The 20,196-nt window shown below is 37.3% G+C and overlaps 1 protein-coding gene across 1 annotated transcript in view; it reads left to right on the top strand.

Annotated features, from left to right (window-relative positions):
- Positions 1–499: 499 nt before the first annotated feature.
- MALRD1 (MAM and LDL receptor class A domain containing 1) overlaps positions 500–20,196 on the top strand; it is a 759,741-nt gene continuing 740,044 nt past the window's right edge. The window contains exons 1-3 of the mRNA XM_029955581.1: positions 500–532; positions 912–1,001; positions 8,497–8,725. Coding sequence (XP_029811441.1) covers positions 500–532; positions 912–1,001; positions 8,497–8,725 — 352 coding nt within the window. The remainder of the gene's footprint in view (positions 533–911; positions 1,002–8,496; positions 8,726–20,196) is intronic.

Raw genomic sequence — 20,196 nt, forward strand, 5'->3', positions numbered from 1 at the left:
TAACCAATAGAATTTTTGGTGTAGTTTGTTTATTATTCTCCTGTTCCATATAGACTGAGATGGCTCGGAAGACCATGTGTAAGAAACCACTTGTTGAGGAGACTGTCAGAATTCTTATGAAATGCTGTAAAGGCTGACTTAGTCAGATCTTACAGGAAATGGAGATGATGGTATCTCAAAGTGATGCTGGCCAGTAATAAAATGTAGTCGTTAGAGGCAAGGTTAGCATGGTAACTACAGTGTTATCACAATAGTCAGCAAAGCCAGGTACTCAATTTCGGGACCTTTGTTGGTGGCTAATGGAACCTGAGATCCATAACAATAAAAGAGGTGGGCCGCTTAATGAAACTCTTATATGACTTGATATAAAAAGAACAACCCAAAACTCTTCTGGATCTGGTGCCTGTGTTGTTTGATGGTAATGGTTCACTGGAGAATTGGAAATACTCCCGTGCTGTTTCCAAGCTGATATTAGTTCCTAGATATCTAGAAAATCACCATGGTTCTGTTGGTCAGCGGTGGACACATGAAGGTTAGGTGATGAATGGAATTTAGGTCCAAGTCCACTTCTCAGTGGCTCATAGATTCCATAAAACCAGGCTGTGGTTGTTTTTCTACTGGCTCAATGAGTAGTTGGAGTAGATGTACTCAGTACTTGCTAGTATTGGCGGTTGGTCGTTAAGCAGTTTCTGCCTGGAACATAAAAATTCTAGACTCCCAGTAGAAAAGCAAGTGTTTGGCATAAACTGTATTTTTGTTTGTACAAACAGCTTAGGTATAGTGAGCTCCTCTTAATCAGTTAGAATGGTGAGAACTGGTAGTACTCAGATGCCAGCCAAGGCCAACATTGAAAGTATGCCTTTCAAAGAAGGATATTAGTCAGTCCTGTTATGTTAACGTTTTCCTCATAGGTAGGAATAAATAAAGTGAAACCCACCTCTGGGGGAGTTGCAGAGATTGGTACTGCCATGGGCACTGATTCCTGTCAACTGCAGAGATCGGTACCACCATGGGCACTAATTCCCATCACCTAATTTGACCTGCCTTTTTGTCCTTTGTAGAGGTGTCCTTTGCAGGGGTGGTTGGGTCTTAGAAAGTAGTGGATGATCATCGAAAGTATAACCAAATCATGATTTTTGATAACAGTGCTCTTCAGATGTACTTTCTTTATTGAAGCAAGTCCACAAAGCCTCTGAGTAGCTGTCTATGTGGAAAAATGTATGGATTTGTTCTATTCCAGTAAGCAGAGAACTCTAGAAAAATTTTGTTTTCAGTCAAGAGAGACAACAATATGCCTTCACTGTTGTACTGCAGAGCACAATCAACTCGCATGTTCCGAGTCATATATGGTCTGTAGATGCCCAGATTATCTCACCATTGTCTGGGACATCATGCTCATCCACTGTAGACATGGAAGTAATCTGACAGAATCTGATAAGCACAGGTTGGCAGCTTTTTAAAGTATGTTGGAGATGTTCATCTAGGATAGAGGTTGGGTGACAAACCTCATAGACAATCAGAGTTCTAGCACATTCATGAAGTTACTTGGAATAAAGAAAGATAATTCTCAGAGTGAGAGAAAATTCACCTCATGTTGCATTTTCTCCTTCTAAGAAAGATATAGGAAATTTGGTTGGCTCATTTGAGTTTCAGATATAAGCAATGTCTAAAACAAAACATAAGTCTGTGTAGTACCTAGTACAAGGCAAAGTTCTTGAATCAAGAGTCTGTGAACATTTAGTCCTCTTGATAAGAGTATGTCTTGCTCTGTCAGAGAAGCAAATTATAGGTTCCTATATGTTGTAGTAAAGCCAGCACTTGGGTATCTTCTCCTTAAGAAGTAGCTGTTGGGTGCAGATTGAGGCTAAGTTCCTGAGTAAGCGACTCTGAAACTCAAGCCACTTGAAATAAATGGAATGTGATATAATTTGAGTGTGCCAAGCAGCAGTCCATCATTACTGGAAGCAGTATATATAAGACAGAATAGAATTGAATAGAGCCTGAAGTCCCAGATAAATGCCACGAGCAGATGGCCCACATTCCCAGAGTATGTGTTCACAGCGCCGTGTCATTTAGATAGGTTGTTTTTTTAAATTTTTAAATGTTTATTTATTTTTGAGAGAGAGACAGAATGTGAGCAGGGGAGGGGCAGAGAGAGAGAGAGGGAGAGACAGAATTTGAAGCAGGCTCCAGGCAGGTTCTGAGCTGTCAGCACAGAGCCTGATGCAGGGCTCAAACTCATAAACTGCAGGATCATGACCTGAGCCAAAGTTGGACGCTTAACCGACAGAGCCACCCAGGCACCCATAGATAGGTATTTGTTAAATGTGCACCTTTATTTTTTTAAATTTCTTTTCGATTTTCTGATTTTTCATTGGATGTCATTGCCAGTGGAGAAGTCATCTGGGTAACTAACACTGAATCATTGAAGTAGATTGAAATTAGTTTTATGGGACTAGTATTTCATGTCCATATATTCTTGTGAGTGCAGAATTTAGAATATATCCATTGCTGTAGGGTGTGTTGGAAACAAAGTCCCTCAGTTTTCAATCATTTCAAAATTATTTTATCCTGAATATTTAGGTCACTGCTAACTCTAAGTTCCATTGTGATTTTTTTCTTATCACTATAAAACCATCATTTCGTTATCTTACATTTGTTACAGATGACTCAGTCTCATTGGCTTATATTGTTGTTGTTGAAAAGTTACCCACCAGTCTATGGGGCTGCTATATGGCTCAGTTGGTTAAGTCTGACTTCGGCTCAGGTCATGATCTCACGGTCTGTGAGTTTGAGCCCCATGTCTGGCTCTGTGCTGACAGCTCAAAGCCTGCTTCAGATTCTGTGTCTCCCTCTCTCTCTGCCCCTCCCCCACTCACACCATCTCTCAGAAATGAATAAATGTTAAAATTGTTTTTAAAAAACATATGGCATAAACAGGAAGTATACATATGGAATATGTATTCATTGTTTTCATTTTGAATGGTTACATTTCTTCTGGTTATTTTTGCAAAATCATACCTGGTCTTTTCTTCCCTGTGCTTATTTTTAAAATTTAATCTTGTATATATTGGGTACATATTTTTTTAAAACTCATTATCCCATAATGCCAATATATGAAATATTTGAGTATCTAATTATGCCCTCATTCACTTGATTATTTGTGCTAGCTCTGAATCATAATAGATGTGTTTGTCATTGGCCAGTTAATTTTTCACCACGAGCCCTTATTTGGATGATCATAATTTATGGGAATTCTGACATGCCTTACGAAGGTGCTAGGAATTTTTTTGTGTGCAGATTCTTCCTCTGGCTTTGTGCAAACATGTCACTTCTAGTTTCTTATCTTATGCAGATCTAAATTCTTTTATTTCCCTTCTCAGTCCCACATTCACGACTGGGGTTCTGGGTTCCTTTTATCCCCAATACAGCTTCAGTCTTTCCTCACCATTCTTGTATCTTCTATCATCTCCCAGTGATTACTTTCCATTAATTGTGGAATTATTCTTAAAATATTATTGAGGATGGTCATTCAGTGATGTCTATTGTGTTGGCTTCATCTCCTCCTGTCTCTCTTTTGATTCTTGGGATATGCTTTATATTTTACAGCCTAAGGACTCAGTTATGTATTTAAAGGCATTTTATATTCCACTCTAACATTTTTATAGTTTGAAAGCTGGCGAATATAGTTTTACAGGAAATAGAACCCACTGCTTTTGCCAAAACTAGAAGCAGCATGTGTACCTTTTTCGTAAATGTCTTCTATCTCCATTCCCAGGTTGTATATTATTTTAAGTCCGGACACTGTCTTATTCCTATTGTACCCCTCCTATCTTCTTGCCCCCATTCCTAGGGTCTAGTATAAACAGGTGCTCGGTCTTATAAAAAAAGATAAAGCTGTGTCTCCCTGAAAATGAATTTGCTGCATCACTTTTGAATATGTTGCTGTTTGAAAGACTCACTCATTGTGAGGCGTTTTTATTTATTTATTTATTTATTTATTTATTTTTCTGATCAAGCCCCAGTTTATTGAGAAAATACCCATACCTTATAAAGGGTTCAAGGCAGGAAACAAGGCAGCTGACCTAGGTCCGTGCGGTGTTTTTAAACGCCTCGTGAAAATTGTTGGCCATCTAATTCAGTTAAAACTGTATGGTCATTTTTTGTCTCTCTTGGGTCATAACCAAGCTCTATCATTTAATACTCATGTGATATTGGACAGCCGAGTAACACTTTTAAAGCAAAAGTAAAGAGCAGCACAAGAGGGTATTTTGGACATAATGGGACAATACATTTGAAGCACTTAGCTCAGTGATAGAACATTGGGATCTCCAGGACACTCATCCCTACATGAAAAAAACAGGCAAGGCAAACCTTGCTATCAGTATCTATTTATCCCTTGTTCTTTTTGGTGCATGTAGAGAAAAAGTGCTAAAGAAATATCAATTGAAAATAATTTTATTTTTTGGCAACAAAATATAAATTGGCTTTATAAAGTATTAGGCTACTGGATTATTCTGATTTTCTTTGGATGATTACAGTTCATTTCTTGTCTAAATGATGAATGCCACTTGAAACAGTATAGGGTAATGTTAATTTTAGTAGGCAGTAACAGTTGATGAAGGAGCTTCCTAGCTGAAACAAGGCAATAAACAGCTATGACAGCAACAAAATATGCAATTTCTTTTTTCTAAATGGAAAACAGTGAATGTATACAATGTGACAGGACCTGATTTCAGAATCACGATATAAAATTGAAATGTTTCTGGGTTTGCCTGTCTCTTTACACTCTTACTTCCCTTCCCTCTTCCCCTCTTGTCTTGCTTCTCTTCTTCCTTTATTCCTGTCTTTTTTTACTCTCTCTGTTCTTTCCTCTCTTCTTTCCTTCCTTCTTTTCCTCTTTCCATCCAACCCCCCTCCCATCTTTCCTTCCTCCCCCTCTCTTCTTTTTTCCTTCCTTCCTTCCTTCCCTCCCTTCTTCCTCCCTTCCTCCCTCCCTTCCTTCCTTCCTTCCTTCCTTCCTTCCTTCCTTCCTTCCTTCCTTCCTTCCAGAGGGAACCTGAAATGAGCTTTGGTATTTACTTAATTAGTCCAGGGAGGATGGTGGAGCACATTGCTAATGTAATACAAAATTGCAATTTCAGAATCTGAAAGGCTTTTTAAAGTAGCACAAGCTTCATAGATTGGCTGCTGTTTTACAAGGCAACTATTACAATACCATTGATTATATTCCCTATGCTGTACTTTTGATCCCCAAACACCAGTATGTTGTACTGGTGTTTTAAAGTTTCACATTGTCGTTGCATTTATTTATATGTGCCTAGCAAAAGCTAAAATGATTGTAAAGCTCTCATTAATTCCATTCAACTAGCAATTACTTATTGAGCAACTACTATCGTCGGGAACTGGGCTAGTCACTGGGGATATAGTGAAAAAGTCACCATCCTGCTTTATTGTCACAGACTAGTGGAGGCATCACTGGAGTAAACACCCAGTGACCATTCCAGAGCCATGGGTCCTGGGAACAGCAGCCTATGAGAGAACCCAGGAGTGAAACTTAACTCAGCCTTGGAGAATCAGCCAAGATTTATAGAAAGTCCCTGAAGCTGAAAAATAAAGAAAAATTAGTATTAATTTTCTTTCTGGTGAATGGAGTGGAGAAGAGATCTCAGATCTGGAGTCAAGAGATGCCGTTCAGAAAACTGCCAGCACAGTAATTCAGTAATACTGTTTTTTATTTTATTTTATTTTATTTTTATTTTAGAGGGAGAGCGCACAATGGAGGAGAGGAGCAGGCTCCATGGTCAGCACGGAACCCAACATGGGGGCTCTATCCCATGACACTGGGATCATGACCTGAGCTGAAATCAAGAGTCAGATGCTCAGCCGACTGAGCCCCCCCAGGCACCCCCATAATTCAGTAATATAGTGAGCATAAGGAAGGGCACAACAATGAACCTGGAAAGACAAGCTGTGTTTGTAAGTCATGCTAAGGAATATGATGTTGGTACTGATTTCAGAGGAAAATATGTAGGAACATCTTTGTGCTTTAAAATGATTCTGGCGCCTGGGTGGCTCCGTTGGTTAAGCGTCTGGCTTCAGCTCAGGTCATGCTCTCACGGTTCATGGGTTCGAGCCTGGTGTCGGGCTCTGTGCTGACACCTAGCTCAGAGCCTGGAGCCTGCTTCACATTCTGTGTCTCCCTCTCTCTTTGACCCTCCCCTATTCCCATGGGCTCTCCCTGTAAATAAAAGAGTATAAAAAATAATAAAATAAAAGGATTCTGACTGAGGGATGGAAAATGAGTGTGGGTAGCAGCAATATTTGGTTCGTGGTGTTGCTGAGATGAGAATTGATAGAGTCTTTAACTGCAATACAGAATGCAGAAGACTTGATGATTGATAGGTAGAGTGGGCCAGGAGCAATGTATAATTCCCTGGCGTCAGACAGAAGAAGGTGCGGTTCACTGAAATACAGAAGATGGGTAATAGCTAGTTGCATGGGTTGGGGAATGAAGAGCTTACTTTTTGATTCTCAGGCTGCCTGGCTATGGTGTGTGTGTGTGTGCGCGCGCGTGCGCACTCAGAAAGAAGACTTTCAGTACATGGGGCACCTAGGTGGCTCAGTCTGTTGAACAGCTGACTCTTGATTTGAGCTCAAGTCATGATCTCAGGGTGATGAGGTCAAGCCCCACATTAGGCTTGGCGCTGACAACTCAAAGCCTGTTTGAGATTCAGTCTCTCTCTTTCTCTGCCCATCCCCCACTTGAATGTGCACTTCTCTCTGTCTGTCTCTCAAATAAAAAAGAAAAAAAGAAAGCCGGGCTGGGTGGCTCAGGTCACGATCTCACACTTTGTGGGTTTGAGCCTCGCATCAGGCTCCATGCTGACAGCTTAGAGCCTGAAGCCTTCTGATTTTGTCTCCTTCTCTCTCAGTCCCTCCCCCACTGACCTCTGTCTGTGTGTCTCTCTCTCAAAAAATAAGTAAACATTAAAAATGAAAGAAAAGAAAACTTACAATATAGATTTGAGGAACATATCATATCAGCACTTCAGATATAGATTTGGGACGATACATAGATAATACTCAGAATCACAAGAGTGAAGAAAAAACCTAGAAAAATATATACAGTCTGAGCAAAGAGAAAGACTGACATGGAACTATGAGGGTAATCAACATTGAAAGGACACATGGAAGAAAGAAGTAGGTTAGGTATCAGTTCATATCCATGTGTAAGATGAGGTAAGGAGAAGAAGAATTTCTGAAGTTGGGATACAGCACAGAACAATGAAATGCCAGGTCACATGGAGTGTTCAACGGTAGGGTAAAATTATGGATTTTCCTCCCAGAATCTGGAATGCCCATACTTTAGACCTTGATAGAGAGAGAGAATGGGTCTTTTTTCTAGAGTATGGAGAAATTCTTAGTTTCCCAACATTTTTATTCAATGGGTGGGTACATCCTGTCCTTGATCTATGGTCCTTTTCACTCTGCATTCCCCATTTGCTTCTTATAGACTCAGGGAGTATCTTTGTTTCTTGTGGTTATATTGCAGAAATGAAAAGAAAATCATTGAAAAAGAGCTTCAGTATGCCTTTAAGAAATCAAATATGAAGGGATATTTGGAATATTCAACTTCATATAATTTCTGTGATTATTCAGCCTCAGAGAATTTTATTGTGAGTTCATCAGTGTGTCCCGAACTTCAGTATGCTGTTCATTGGGAATATGAATTCTGCAATCATGTTTCGTTGTGCAGCAAATTAGGATGAGTTGACAAGAAGATCAGGGTGCAAGAGCACAAACAACACTGTCCTTTGGCAGTTGGAAACTTGACTTCTAGTTTTTAACCTAGATTATTGGATTTCCTCACAAATACCCTTAACTTCTTTGGGCGCCCAAGTTATGTGATATCTAAAAGGATGACCTCCAGTGTCCCTCCAGCTTTTAAAATCCTATGGTTCTCAATTTATCCAAACAAGCCCTGCAGTGTTTCTATCTAATAACTAAGGATATACATTTCATGCTCACAGAGAGAATCTAATAATTGGGCCTGAAATATTTTTATAAGTGTTAGTAACTGCAGTAATGTTCTAAATTACATGAATGCAATTAAGGAAGCGTAAGAATGAATATACAACATTGCTGTGTGATTTACAACTTGATTGTAGCCCCCGCACCATGTACGCACCTGCCCTTTGTTTCTTAAAATTTTCTTTCAGGAGATAGTGTGGTCATAAAAGCTGACATTGTTTAAATAGGACATACACAGGGCAATAAATATCCATGTTTAGCTAGATACAGAAATGGTGCAATTGCTCAAGTTAAATATTTTCTAAGGACACTCCTCTGAAAGAGTATGTGAACTGCTTTGGGAGTCATTTGTGAGGGTTACAGATAGTTACCAATAGCATCCGCTCGTGGGAGGCGAATCTGCAAAAGAAAGAGTAGAGAAAAGAGAAACGATGTTTCTGACTATGGATTCACCCGTTACAGCTGCCTGATCTCCCACAGGCCTATCAAGTGGTGCTCCTCTCTTTGGCCGAAATGTTAGCATTCCCAAGGAATGAAGCTTTTGGTTTCCTGTGGATTTCTTGTGTTGTCAGCTCTACGTGGCTTCAGCAAGGAGCCGAAGCCTTTCAGTGCAGCAGCGGGTTGTCCTTGCCTCCTGACAACGTGTGTGACTTCACAGATCAGTGTGGGGACAAGAGCGATGAAGAGCAATGTAAGTGCTGTTCTCTTTCCTCCAATGTCAGATCCTTGCACACCTTCAGACCAGGGCCTGGTGGGCAGTCCAGGGAGATTCAGCTAGATAACTGGCCCATAAGGACTCCATTGATATGCCTTTAGTGTAAATCGGAAACCAAAACACTTTTTAATAAAAAGATGGGTTCATACATCAAAATGACTCGACTTAAACAGTATCAAATCGCTAAGATTCTAGCTGGAGGGGATGTATTTTAAACCCGTTTTTATGGATTATAAAGAAAGAGTGATAAGCAGTAATGTAACTTTTAATGCATTAGGGAAGCAAAATTCAAAAGAAGCTCATTACGGAAGCTTAAAAATGCTGTGATGGAAATGATGAGCTTAAGGTTAGATTCAATATGGAAATGTTCAAAATGAATTTTAGGTGGCATGAATACATTTGATTTTTGCTTATAGGACACCACATCCAAGTGAGTTGGTGCCGACTGCACACACAGCACAACTCTGGCCTGTACCCCTTTGATTTTGGGGCACAGGAAGCAGCACCAGCTTGAGAGCACAGGACCTAGGTTGGGATCCTGCATAAACCATGTGCTAGTTACATGATCTTGTATCTCCATCTCATTACAAATGGTCGTAAAGGAAGATAAATGGATTCTCAGCACTGGGGAAATGCTCCATTGCTTACTGGTATCGTATAAAAAAGGAACGTGTTCACCAAGGGAAACGTGTACATTTCTGTCGTTTCTCTTGCAATATGACATCCTGAAGGAATATTGCATTTCACCAGTGGAACTCATTCTGTTCCTACATACAATCACCTTTCATAAACCAAACTTTCATAAAGTTAAATGGGTTCATTGCTGGTTCGTACTAACTATTGGGTCAGTTATCTGGAGGCACTAATTCTAGTACTTTAGAGCACCAGACTTATGCTTATTTTCCATTTTTTATTCAGATGCTATGCAAATCCATGTTTATAGAATTCTTCGTTTTCTTCTGCTAAAACACTTCTATATTTTCAGCTTTGCTATTGTTGGCCCCTTACTTACATATTCAGTTGTTATTACCTTAGAACGGGAGCCATGAATACCAAAAAATTTCTTCTCTGCAGAAGAAAACGAGCTATTGATTTGTCTCCGTAGTTTGGGACAGCGATCGTGCTGTTAGTAACTGTTAAGTACAAAATGCAGGCAAAGACAGGGATTCATTTATATTTGTCCAGTTTGCCCAGAAAGACTGCATGTGGGTGCTGCCCCTTCTCTGACCTGGCTAGGGAAAGCCCTCACTGCTCTTTGGTGAGCAGCAAAGAGGAACCAGTTGGCTGATGTGACAAGAAGTGCAAAGTCCCTCCCGTTACTAATCTCTACGAAGCTCCCTTGAGCAAGCTCGCTGTGATAACATGCGGGGGCCTGCTCCGGGAAAGGTTAATGTGAAGGAAGGAGGAAGCAGCTGAGTGCGAAAGGTCTTGGCCGCATGAAAAATTCTAATAACTCGCGGCTGTGGAGGAAAACGGAGGAACCGATCTGTCCAATAAACAGATTTCATTTTCAGTGTTACATTAGGAGATCACCTTTTGGCTTTTACGCTTTTCATTTTTATTTCTGAGATGTTTCCCCTTTGGTATTTTGTTTCAAATGTGGACTATAAGCTGTAGATAAACTCGAGAATCACTTTGAAGTGTGAGTTTCTTTTGGAACACCACGGCAGGGGGAAAATACTGTGAAGGAATAATGATGGCCAAGCAATTTCTCTCCTAAAAATTTGGGATGCTAAACTTAGGGATGAGATATTAAAAAAAAAAGCTAATTTTTAAATGATGTTAAAATAGTCACTTAAAAAAAAAACCGTCTGTGCCCCTTTTAAGCATCCAAATGGTATGACCTTTAAAGAAATAGATTATTATGTTGACTTTCCTCAATGAAATTGGCATAGGTGAATTTCAGATGCAACGGATCCAGTTAATAAGTTTTAGAGAACTTTCTTATTTTCTATGATGGGCCTCTTTTTATCAGAGTGCCTGAACCTGTTGTTTTAATTCAGAATTTTTTTTAAAGAGATGAGGTTTATTTAGAAGACTGAATCTTCACAATGAAATGAATTCTATTTTTATACTATATTGAACACTTAATATATAGTGATCAAGAAAAATAAGTTTTAGGTGTAAGCAACTGTTTGATTCTAATGTTGAGAAGTATTCTTCTTCATTGTAATTTATTGATATCCTTACTCAGGGAAATAAATGTTATGGTACTGGGTATCTTGTTTCATTTTTAAAATTTTTGAAAAAATTTATTTATTTTGAAAGAGAGAAAGAGAAAGCGAGTCCTGGGGAGGGGCAGGTGGAGAGGTAGAGAGGGAATCACAAGCAGGCTCTGCACTGTCAGCACAAAGCCCAATGAAGGGCTCCACCTCACAGACAAAACCACACAATGTGACCTGAACCAAAACCAAGAGTCAGACACTCAATGGACTGAGCCACCCACGCGGCCCCTGCGTATTTTGTTTTAAAATCATGTTCCAAGCATTGCATTCATTGCTTCCTTGCTGATCCTCATTGCCCATTCTTATTCTCTTTGATTTCTATTTATTTTAATATCAGAATCATGGCATCAAGTATAGAGAGAGTCTAGCTTCTCTCCTAGAACTTTCTCAAAATTATTTGAGTATAAAGGCTTTACTCTGTTGTATTTTTACTTAGTAATAAAGATAGCAGTCTTGCTTATATTGCTACCGTTCAGCTCCACGTCCACTAGAAGACTATAAACTACTGTTGAGACAGTATGGAGATAAATCCCATGCACTGGATCCTCAAAAACTCAAGTGTTATCAGAAAATATTCTTAGATAATGGCTTTTGCACACCTGAAGTTAGTATTAAAATACACCTTTATATATTCACTTCCAGAGGTAAATTGTGACTCAGAAGAAAAAAATCTGGCATTTTTTTCTCCTGCCTACAAGTCACACTTAAGAACTTCCCATGTGGTCTAGGGTTTTTTTGTTTTTTGGTTTTTGTTTTTTGATTTTTGTTTTTTTATAAGGAATAGGTATCTATTTTTATATTTTGATTTGATGGAATATATCATAAAGTTTTGAGGTTTTACTTTATTTCTTTTGCAAAATTTTTGGATCGAGGAACAATATTTTTCCCCAAAAGGTATTAACTGTATATAAGTCTAATTTTTTATGTGAAATATGTAAAAATTACCTTATAGGTGAATTCTTAATATCTGAGAGGTGACAGTGTTTAATCAGATGATAAGTACAAATATTGCTTCCTCAATAGGATGACATGTCAATCGCTTGAATAAAGTAATTGGTTCATTGAAATACTTAAAGCGTTGTTAGAATGAACTGTGAGATTTCATGCACAATGTTTAGGTTGCTACTACATTGTATGCAAAATGTTTGATGCTTATTTTCATGAAACAATGAAAAATCCCAAGCAAAATGTCTTAGTTTGAGGTACTATAACACATGCCATACACTGGGTGGCCTAAACAAGAAGAACATTTAATTCTTAAAGTCCTAGAAGCTGAGAAGTCTAAGATGAAAGGCTGGCAGATTTGGCATCTGATGAGGGCTCTCCTCCTGGTTTGCAGAGAGCCGTTTTCCCACTGTGTCCTTTCCTAGGGGAGAGCGAGAGAACTGGGTGTCTCTCCCTTTTCTGTAAAGGCACTAATCCCATTAGGAAGGCTCTATAGGCGTGACGCAATCATCTCTAAGGGCTCCACCTCCAAATACCATAACACTGGAGAATAGGGGTTCAACATATGAATTTTGTACTTTGTTTATTTTGAGAAAGAGAATCAGAGAATGTGAGTGGCAGGGAGGGGAGGCAGAGAGAGGAGAGAGAATTCTCAGCCTACTCTGCTTTGAGCACATGGGGTTCAATCTCAGGAATAGCAAGATCATGACCTGAGCTGAAATCAACCAGATGCTTAACTGACTGAGACGTCCAGGTGCCCTTCAGCATATGAATTTTGAAGGCATACCGATGTGCAGTCCATAGCACGACAAAATTATAGATGTGAGAAAGCTAATAATAAATCTATAGAGCCTAGCTAAAAAAATTATTAAAAAATTACTGATTAATGGAAGAAAGACTCATGATGAGATTGTTTGCTTAATGTGGTGCTTCCACAGTGTAAATAGATACATTTTCATGTTTAGGAAATTAATCTAGTTAAATTTTAATACAGAGTATAACCAGGATAAATTTTGAAATCTGATTAAAGGGACTTGCAAGGTCATCCAGAAAAATGACTAAGAATAGCTGGGTAGGGGAAGAAAAATTTGATTAATACTGGGTAATAATTTTTATTAGTAGGTTTCTAATAGGTGTTATGTAAACTACTCCACATTGCGAAAGTTTATAGTTAGAAAAGAATCTGATCACTAGAAATATAAAGATTTCTATATGTAAGAAATATTAAGAAATATAATATCTATAATGTATTAAAAAATAATGGTGGCATTGCAAGTCAGTCTATAGTACTTTCTATAAGCCAAGCAATGTTAAGAAATTTCCATAGAATATCTCATTTAATCTTCACCAAATATAAAAATAGTAGGAACTTTATTGGCCCCAATTTATAGCTTCATAAAATGAGGCTCAGATTAAGTAAACTAAAATGCTGAAGGACACAGAATTATTCAGTAGAGGGACTGGAATTCATAATCAATTCTGTCTGATTCTAGAACTCTTAATTCTAACCACCATGCAACACTGACTGTGTCTTCTTATGCAACAAATGAAGATGTAGCAATTTCATGGAATTAATTTCTTATTTACTCCATGTATCAAAATTTCCAAAAGGTAAAGTGTCAAGCATAAAAAGTAAAGCCATAGACTTTATTGTTCTTGACAGTAAGTTTTGAAGTCAGGAAAAGTTTCTCTTTTGCTTTGAGGTATAATAAATCCTAAAAATGTATTTGTTAAATATTGATATTGAATAAATATTTGGATGAGGAAGGGCCTCATGAAAAGAAGAAAGTACAAAAATTACTAAATTAGAATATATAAAATAACAATTTCAGTGTATCAAGAGCATTGTAAATAAAAGGAAAGAGGAAAAATGTTTTCAATGTATTTGACAAATAATTCTCTTCCAGGCAAATGTAGCAAATGAAAGATGCATTCTCCCATAGAAATATGGGTAAAAGACCTGAAAAGGCAATTTATAAAACTTAAAGGGAAACAACCACCTATTTCAACATCACTGTCAATCATATGTCATAGTCGAAAACCAAGGCTCTCAATATTTTAAAAATTAAGTACACATAAATTACAACAAGGAACGTCCATGGTTTGAAGGGTATGAGAACATGAGCATTTTTATTTACTGTAGGCAGGAATATTATAAACTCTTACATTTTTGATAGTGTCTTTGAAAAATGAATAAGATATTTAAAGTGTTCATACCCTTTGACTAGTAATTTCACTTATTGGAATTCATTCTAAGAAAGCATTTAGAAGGAGTTCATGTCAAAGGTCATCACCACATTATTTAGGATGGTGGGTGAAGCACCTGTATGACTCAAATGTTGATCATTTGACTTTGGCTGAGGTCATGATCTCACGGTGTGTGGGTTCGAGCTCTGTGTTGGGCTTTGTGCTGACAGCAAGGAGCCTGCTTCAGATTCTCTGGTTCTCTCGCTCTTTGCCCCTCTCCCTCTTTCGCTCTTTCTTTCTCAAGAAGAAAACAAGGTGGTGGCAATTGGAAATAATGTAATTTCATAACTTTTGGTTAATGCTTAAATAAGTTATGATACATCTGTACTATGGACATTTGTGCCTCCATCTGTCAATTTTTGATGCTATTTAAAAATGGGGAATGCTCATGATATATTGTCAAAGGAAAAATTATGAGTACTGATCAACACATATACCAAAAAATATAGTATGGCATTGCCTATAAAATACTAGATTGATAGAGGCACCTGGTTGGCTAAGTCTTTTAGTGTTTGACTGTTTATTTCAGCTCAGGTCATGATCTCACAGTTTGTGAGATTGAACCCCCAGTAGGGCTCTGTGCGGACAGTGCAGAGCCTGCTTGAATTCTCTCCCTCTGTCTCTGCCCCAGCTTCTCTCTCTCTCTCTTTCTCAAAAATAAATAAACAAACTTTAAAACATACTAGATAGAATAAAAAATACTAGATAGAATATAAATACCAGATAGAAGAATATCTGCAGAATAATTTCTATAGAATACTAGAGAGACTTACTAGTGACGTTTCTGTACATATATTTCAACTTTTCTAAAATAGCATCTATTGTTTTTTAAATGAAAATAAACTGGCATTTTACAGTGAATAAATAGCTTTCTATCAGCTGCCTAATTGTGCTCATTATAGAAGTGAATGCAAAGTCATATTAAACATGGAGGCCACATGATGCTGAACAAAATTGCTTTTGTCTTTTTCTCCTTTCTTTTTTTTTCCCTCAAACTCAACTGTGACTTATGATTGCCAGTGAAGTTGATCACTTCATCATAAGTAGTTGTTTCCCTTTCTATAAGTTTTGTGAGTTGCCTTTTCAGGACATTTACCCATATTTCTATGAGAGAACACATCTTTGATTTGATATATTTACCTGGAAGAGAACCATTTGTCAAATATATTGAAAGCATTGTTCCTCTTTCATTTTATTTACAATGCTTTTGATAGACTGAAACTGTTACTTTATATATTCCAATTTACTGCTTTTTAAATTTGTCTTCTACCTGGACATCACAGGCATAACTGTTAAATTCACCAGAATGCAGCCACAGCATGGGGCTCCACTGGGGCTTGCAAACAGTGAGACTAGGATGAATTATCTTCATATTCTGAAAGTTGGAATTTGTGTCTAGGTAAACCCGGAGAAATACTCATTTTTGGGTTGAGGGTAGGATACAATATTACGATTTAGTTTCATAAGAGAACAGGTCCTCATTCTAGAATTCTAGTCCTTAAGATGACCAAAGAGGGTTATAGGTTCTAGATTTATAAGACCTTTATGAATACACCCCAAATCTTCAAAGGCTCCTATCTTTGCCTACATGGGTGTTATCCTTCCTGAACTGTCAATAGTTTCATTAATATTTTGAAGAAGGTCATGGGAAGGCAAAATACTAACTTTATAAGGACAGGAAATTTGTCTCGTTCGCCCCATTTCCTAGAAGACTGATTGGCGCATAGAGTCAATAAATTTTAGGGAGACTGGCTGATTACTGGTGCACTAACAGGTTTGGATTTGTCAGCTGCAGTGCTTCTTTCATTGTGGAATTGTACGAAGCTACTCAGTCTCACAATGCAGTCCCTGCTTATTCTCCAAGCCCAAGTGTGCAAATTGACATTGTCCAAGAAGGACATTTGGTTTATGGGTCCCCTTAAAAATTTTCAAAGACACCTGGTGACATCAAATTGCAAATGGTTTTTTTCACAAGCAAAATATCTTCTGAAACCAAAATATATACATAGTTAGAACTGCAATTCTTGTCGTTCCACATACCTTTTCTGTGTGTCAATAAACCCCATTTCTACATGTGTATAGTGACACTGAAGGCTTGGCTAGGAATCCTGAGAAAAGCTTTGCATTCTGTTGTTAAAGTTGCCAAATTTATGAAGGCAAGAACCTTGAATCACAGCGTTTTAGGTAAGTTTCCATTAAAAATGGGAATAAAATGTAATGTTCTTTACTACCCAGAAATAATTGTGACTTTCCAGTGAATGCCTCAGTCTTGAAATGCTTGATTAGATTTGGAAGAAAAATTTTGCTTATTTTGAAAGAAATTGAAAACCTATTTAGGGAAGGAAAGAAACATGACAGGAGTTTATTTGTTCCCAAATTAGTTTATGTCATGCAAAGTTCCTTCACACAAGATGATAAAACTTTCTGTTAGAGTCCCTGTATTCACCATCATAGATACTACTGAAAAGCCGTAAGATGTTTTGGCTAAGCTACTACTCTGGAATAGAAAATTATATGTAAACAGCTATGCAACATTTATAATGCTCTAGCGAATACTGCTACAGATTAGAGTTAATGCCATGCCCTGTCAATATTTCTACAGAAATCACCAGACACTTACAAACATTCCTTTGAGCTTTGAGGGTTACGAATCCTGAAATAATGTTGAAGTTAAAACATGATTTGGAAATCCTTTTCTCATTGTCTTGATACCATCATTGATTCAATTCTGATCAAAGATTGTCTCAATGACTTGAGAATAAAGGTGACTATATGACAAGAATCCGGCCAAAAATTATATTGGATAATTCTGGTGTCGGCTCTGAAAGTGCTAATTCCATTTGCTATCACGTACCTTTGTGAGTTAGGGTTTTTCCTGTTTCTGTCTCAATGAAAACATTAAAATTAATTCAGTGTGAAAGATAAATATTTCCTCATAAAGATTCATTAATATTTTCAATTTACAAGGCCAAATAAGAGCAAACTTTCACTGAAATTTACTTTTGAGAATAATTAAATTTTACTTTTATTTAATTGGATGATTTTAGATTCATCTCATCCCTTGTAGGAACTGGCCATTAATTTTTATATTAAATGGCAGGGAGGGAGATAATTTTTTGGAAAATGTTTTGATATGTTATCTACATGAAGGAAATAACTCTCTAAATGGTAAAATTAATGGCATGTAAAATGTTGTGGCTATGTAATACATAGCTTTGCTCAAATGGGGAAGGAGACAAAGACACTTAACAAACTTGGAATAGAAGGAAATTACCTCAACCCAATAAAGTCTAGCTGTGGGAAAAACCCACAGCTAACATCATACTCAATATTGAAAGACTGAAAGCATTTCCTTTAAGATCTGGAACAAAGCAAAGATGGTGTCTTTCAGCACTTCTATCAATGGACTCCTGGAAGTCCCAGTCAGAGCATTTAGACAAGAAAAGTATTCAAATTGGAATTGAACAAGCAAAATAATCTCTTAACAGAAAATGAGATCTTAATGTAGATAACTCAAGGGTTATTAAGGAAACTGTTAGAGGAAATAAACAAATTTAGAAAATTGCAGTATATCAATATGCAAAAAATTAGTTGTGTTTCTATATACTAGCAATGACCAATCTGGAAAGGAAATGAAGAAAACAATTTCATTTACAGTAGAATCAAATAGAATAAAATACTTAGGAATCACCTCAATATATGAAAAAAAGCACTTGACAAAATTCAACATCCATTTATGATAAAAACTCTTAACCAAATGGCTATAGTGGGAATGTGTATCAGCATAGTAAAGCCCATATGTGACAAACCCACAGCTAACATCATACTCAACGGGAAAAACTACAAACTTTTCTTCAAACATGAGGAAAGCTTTTCCTCTAAGACAAAGTTGCCCACTCTTGCCACTTTTATTCAGAATAGTGCTGGAAGTACTCGCCATAGCAATTAGGCAAGAAAAATAAAAACAAGGCATCCAAGACCTAAGATTGTTACTCTTTGCAGATGAAATGATGCTGTATATAGAAAATCATAAAGACTGCACTAAAAAAACCCTATTAGAACTACTAAATGAATTCAGTAAAATTGTAGGATACAAAATTAATATACAGAAATTAGTTTCTACAAACTAATAGCAGACTCAGAGAAGTTAAGAAAACAGTGCAATTTATAATTGTATCAAAGAGAATAAAATACTTGGGAATAACTTTATCCAAGGTGGTGAAAGACCTGTTCTGAATACAATAAGACATTGATGAAGAACTTGAAGGTGACATAAATAAGTAAAATTATATATTATTTTCATGGATTAGAAGAATTAGCATTGTTAAAATGTCCATACTACCTAAAACAATTTACAGATTCAATGCAATCCCAATCAAAATATCAATGGCAATTTTTTTTTATAGAACTAGAACAAATAATCCCAAAATTTTTGTGGATCCATAGAAAAACCCAAATAGCCAAAGCAGTCTTGAGATAGAAAAAGAAAGCTGGAGGTATCCTGTTCCAGATTTTAAACTATATTACAAACTATTACAATCAAAACAGTATGGTACTGAGAAAAACACACACACAAACACAGACACATAAATCAATGGAATGGAATAGAGGGTCCAGAAACAAATGCACACTTACACTGTCACTTAACATATAAAAAAGAAGGCAAGCATATAGAATGAGGAAAAGACAGTCTCTTCAGTAGATGGTGTTGGGAAAATTGGGTTGCTACATGCAAAATAATGAAAATTGACCACTTTCTTATTCCATATAAGAAAATAAACTAAAAATAGATTAAAAGCTTAAATGTAAAACCTGAAACCATAAAACTCCTGGAAGAAAACATAGGCAGTAACTCTTTGACATGTCTTATAAATATTGTTTTGGATCTGTCTTCTCAGGCAAGGACAACAAAAACAAAAATAAACAAATAGGAGGACATCAGACTAGAAAGCTTTTGCACAGTGAAGGAAGCCATCATCATAACAAAAGGACAACCTCTGAATGGGAGAAGATTTTAACATATGATATATCTGAGATGGGGTTAACATTCAAAATATATGAAGAACTCATAGAATACGATTTCAAAGAACAAAAACATTTCAGTTAAGAAATGGGCGGGGGCGCCTGAGTGACTTAGTTGGTTAAGTGTCCAACTTTACCTCAGGTCATGATCTCACAGTTCGTGGGTTCCAGCCCCATGTTGGCCTCTGCTGACAGCTCAGAGTCTAGAGCTGGCTTCAGATTCTGTGTCTCCTTTTTTCTCTCTGCCCTCTCCCCACTCAGGCTCTGTCTCTCTTAAAATAAAATTATTATTTTATTAGATTTGGCCTATAGGTACATGAAAAGATGCTCAGCATCACTAATCATCAGGGAAATGAAATGAAAGATGTTCAACATCAGTGGTCACTAGGGAAAAGCAAATCAAAGTGAAAATGGGATTATCATCTCATACCCATTAGAATGACTATCATAACAAACAGAACTCCAGGAAATAACAAGTGTTGGCAAAAACTGTTGCGATGTTAGAACACGTGTGCGTTGTGCTGGGAATGCAGTATCTTTTAGCTTTTCTGTGAAATGGCATGACAATACCTCAAGTAATGAAAAGCAGAATTATTACATGATACAACAGTACTACTATACCTGAAGATACACCCCAAATAATGATAGCAGGAACTCCAGCATATATTTGAACACCAATCTTCACACAATGATTACCCATTGAAATATCAGTTTCAAAAAAGGAAATTCTGACATCTGCTGCAACATGGATACAACTTTGAGGACATAATGCTAAGTGAAATAAGCAAGTCACAAGAGGACAAATACTGTATGATTCCACTTACATGAGGTACTTAAAAATCAGTCACATCCATAGTGACAGAAAATTGGTCAGTAGAATGGTGGAGTTGGGGAAGGAGAGAATGGGAAGTTAGTGTTAAATGAGTATGGAGTTTTAGCTGGAAAAAAGACTGGGGTTGGATGGTGGCAGTGGTTGCATAGCAGTGCGGATATTTATTACTACAGAAC

The sequence above is a fragment of the Suricata suricatta genome, chromosome 10 (genome assembly GCF_006229205.1).
Source record: "Suricata suricatta isolate VVHF042 chromosome 10, meerkat_22Aug2017_6uvM2_HiC, whole genome shotgun sequence".
In the NCBI taxonomy this organism is placed as follows: Eukaryota; Metazoa; Chordata; class Mammalia; order Carnivora; family Herpestidae; genus Suricata; species Suricata suricatta.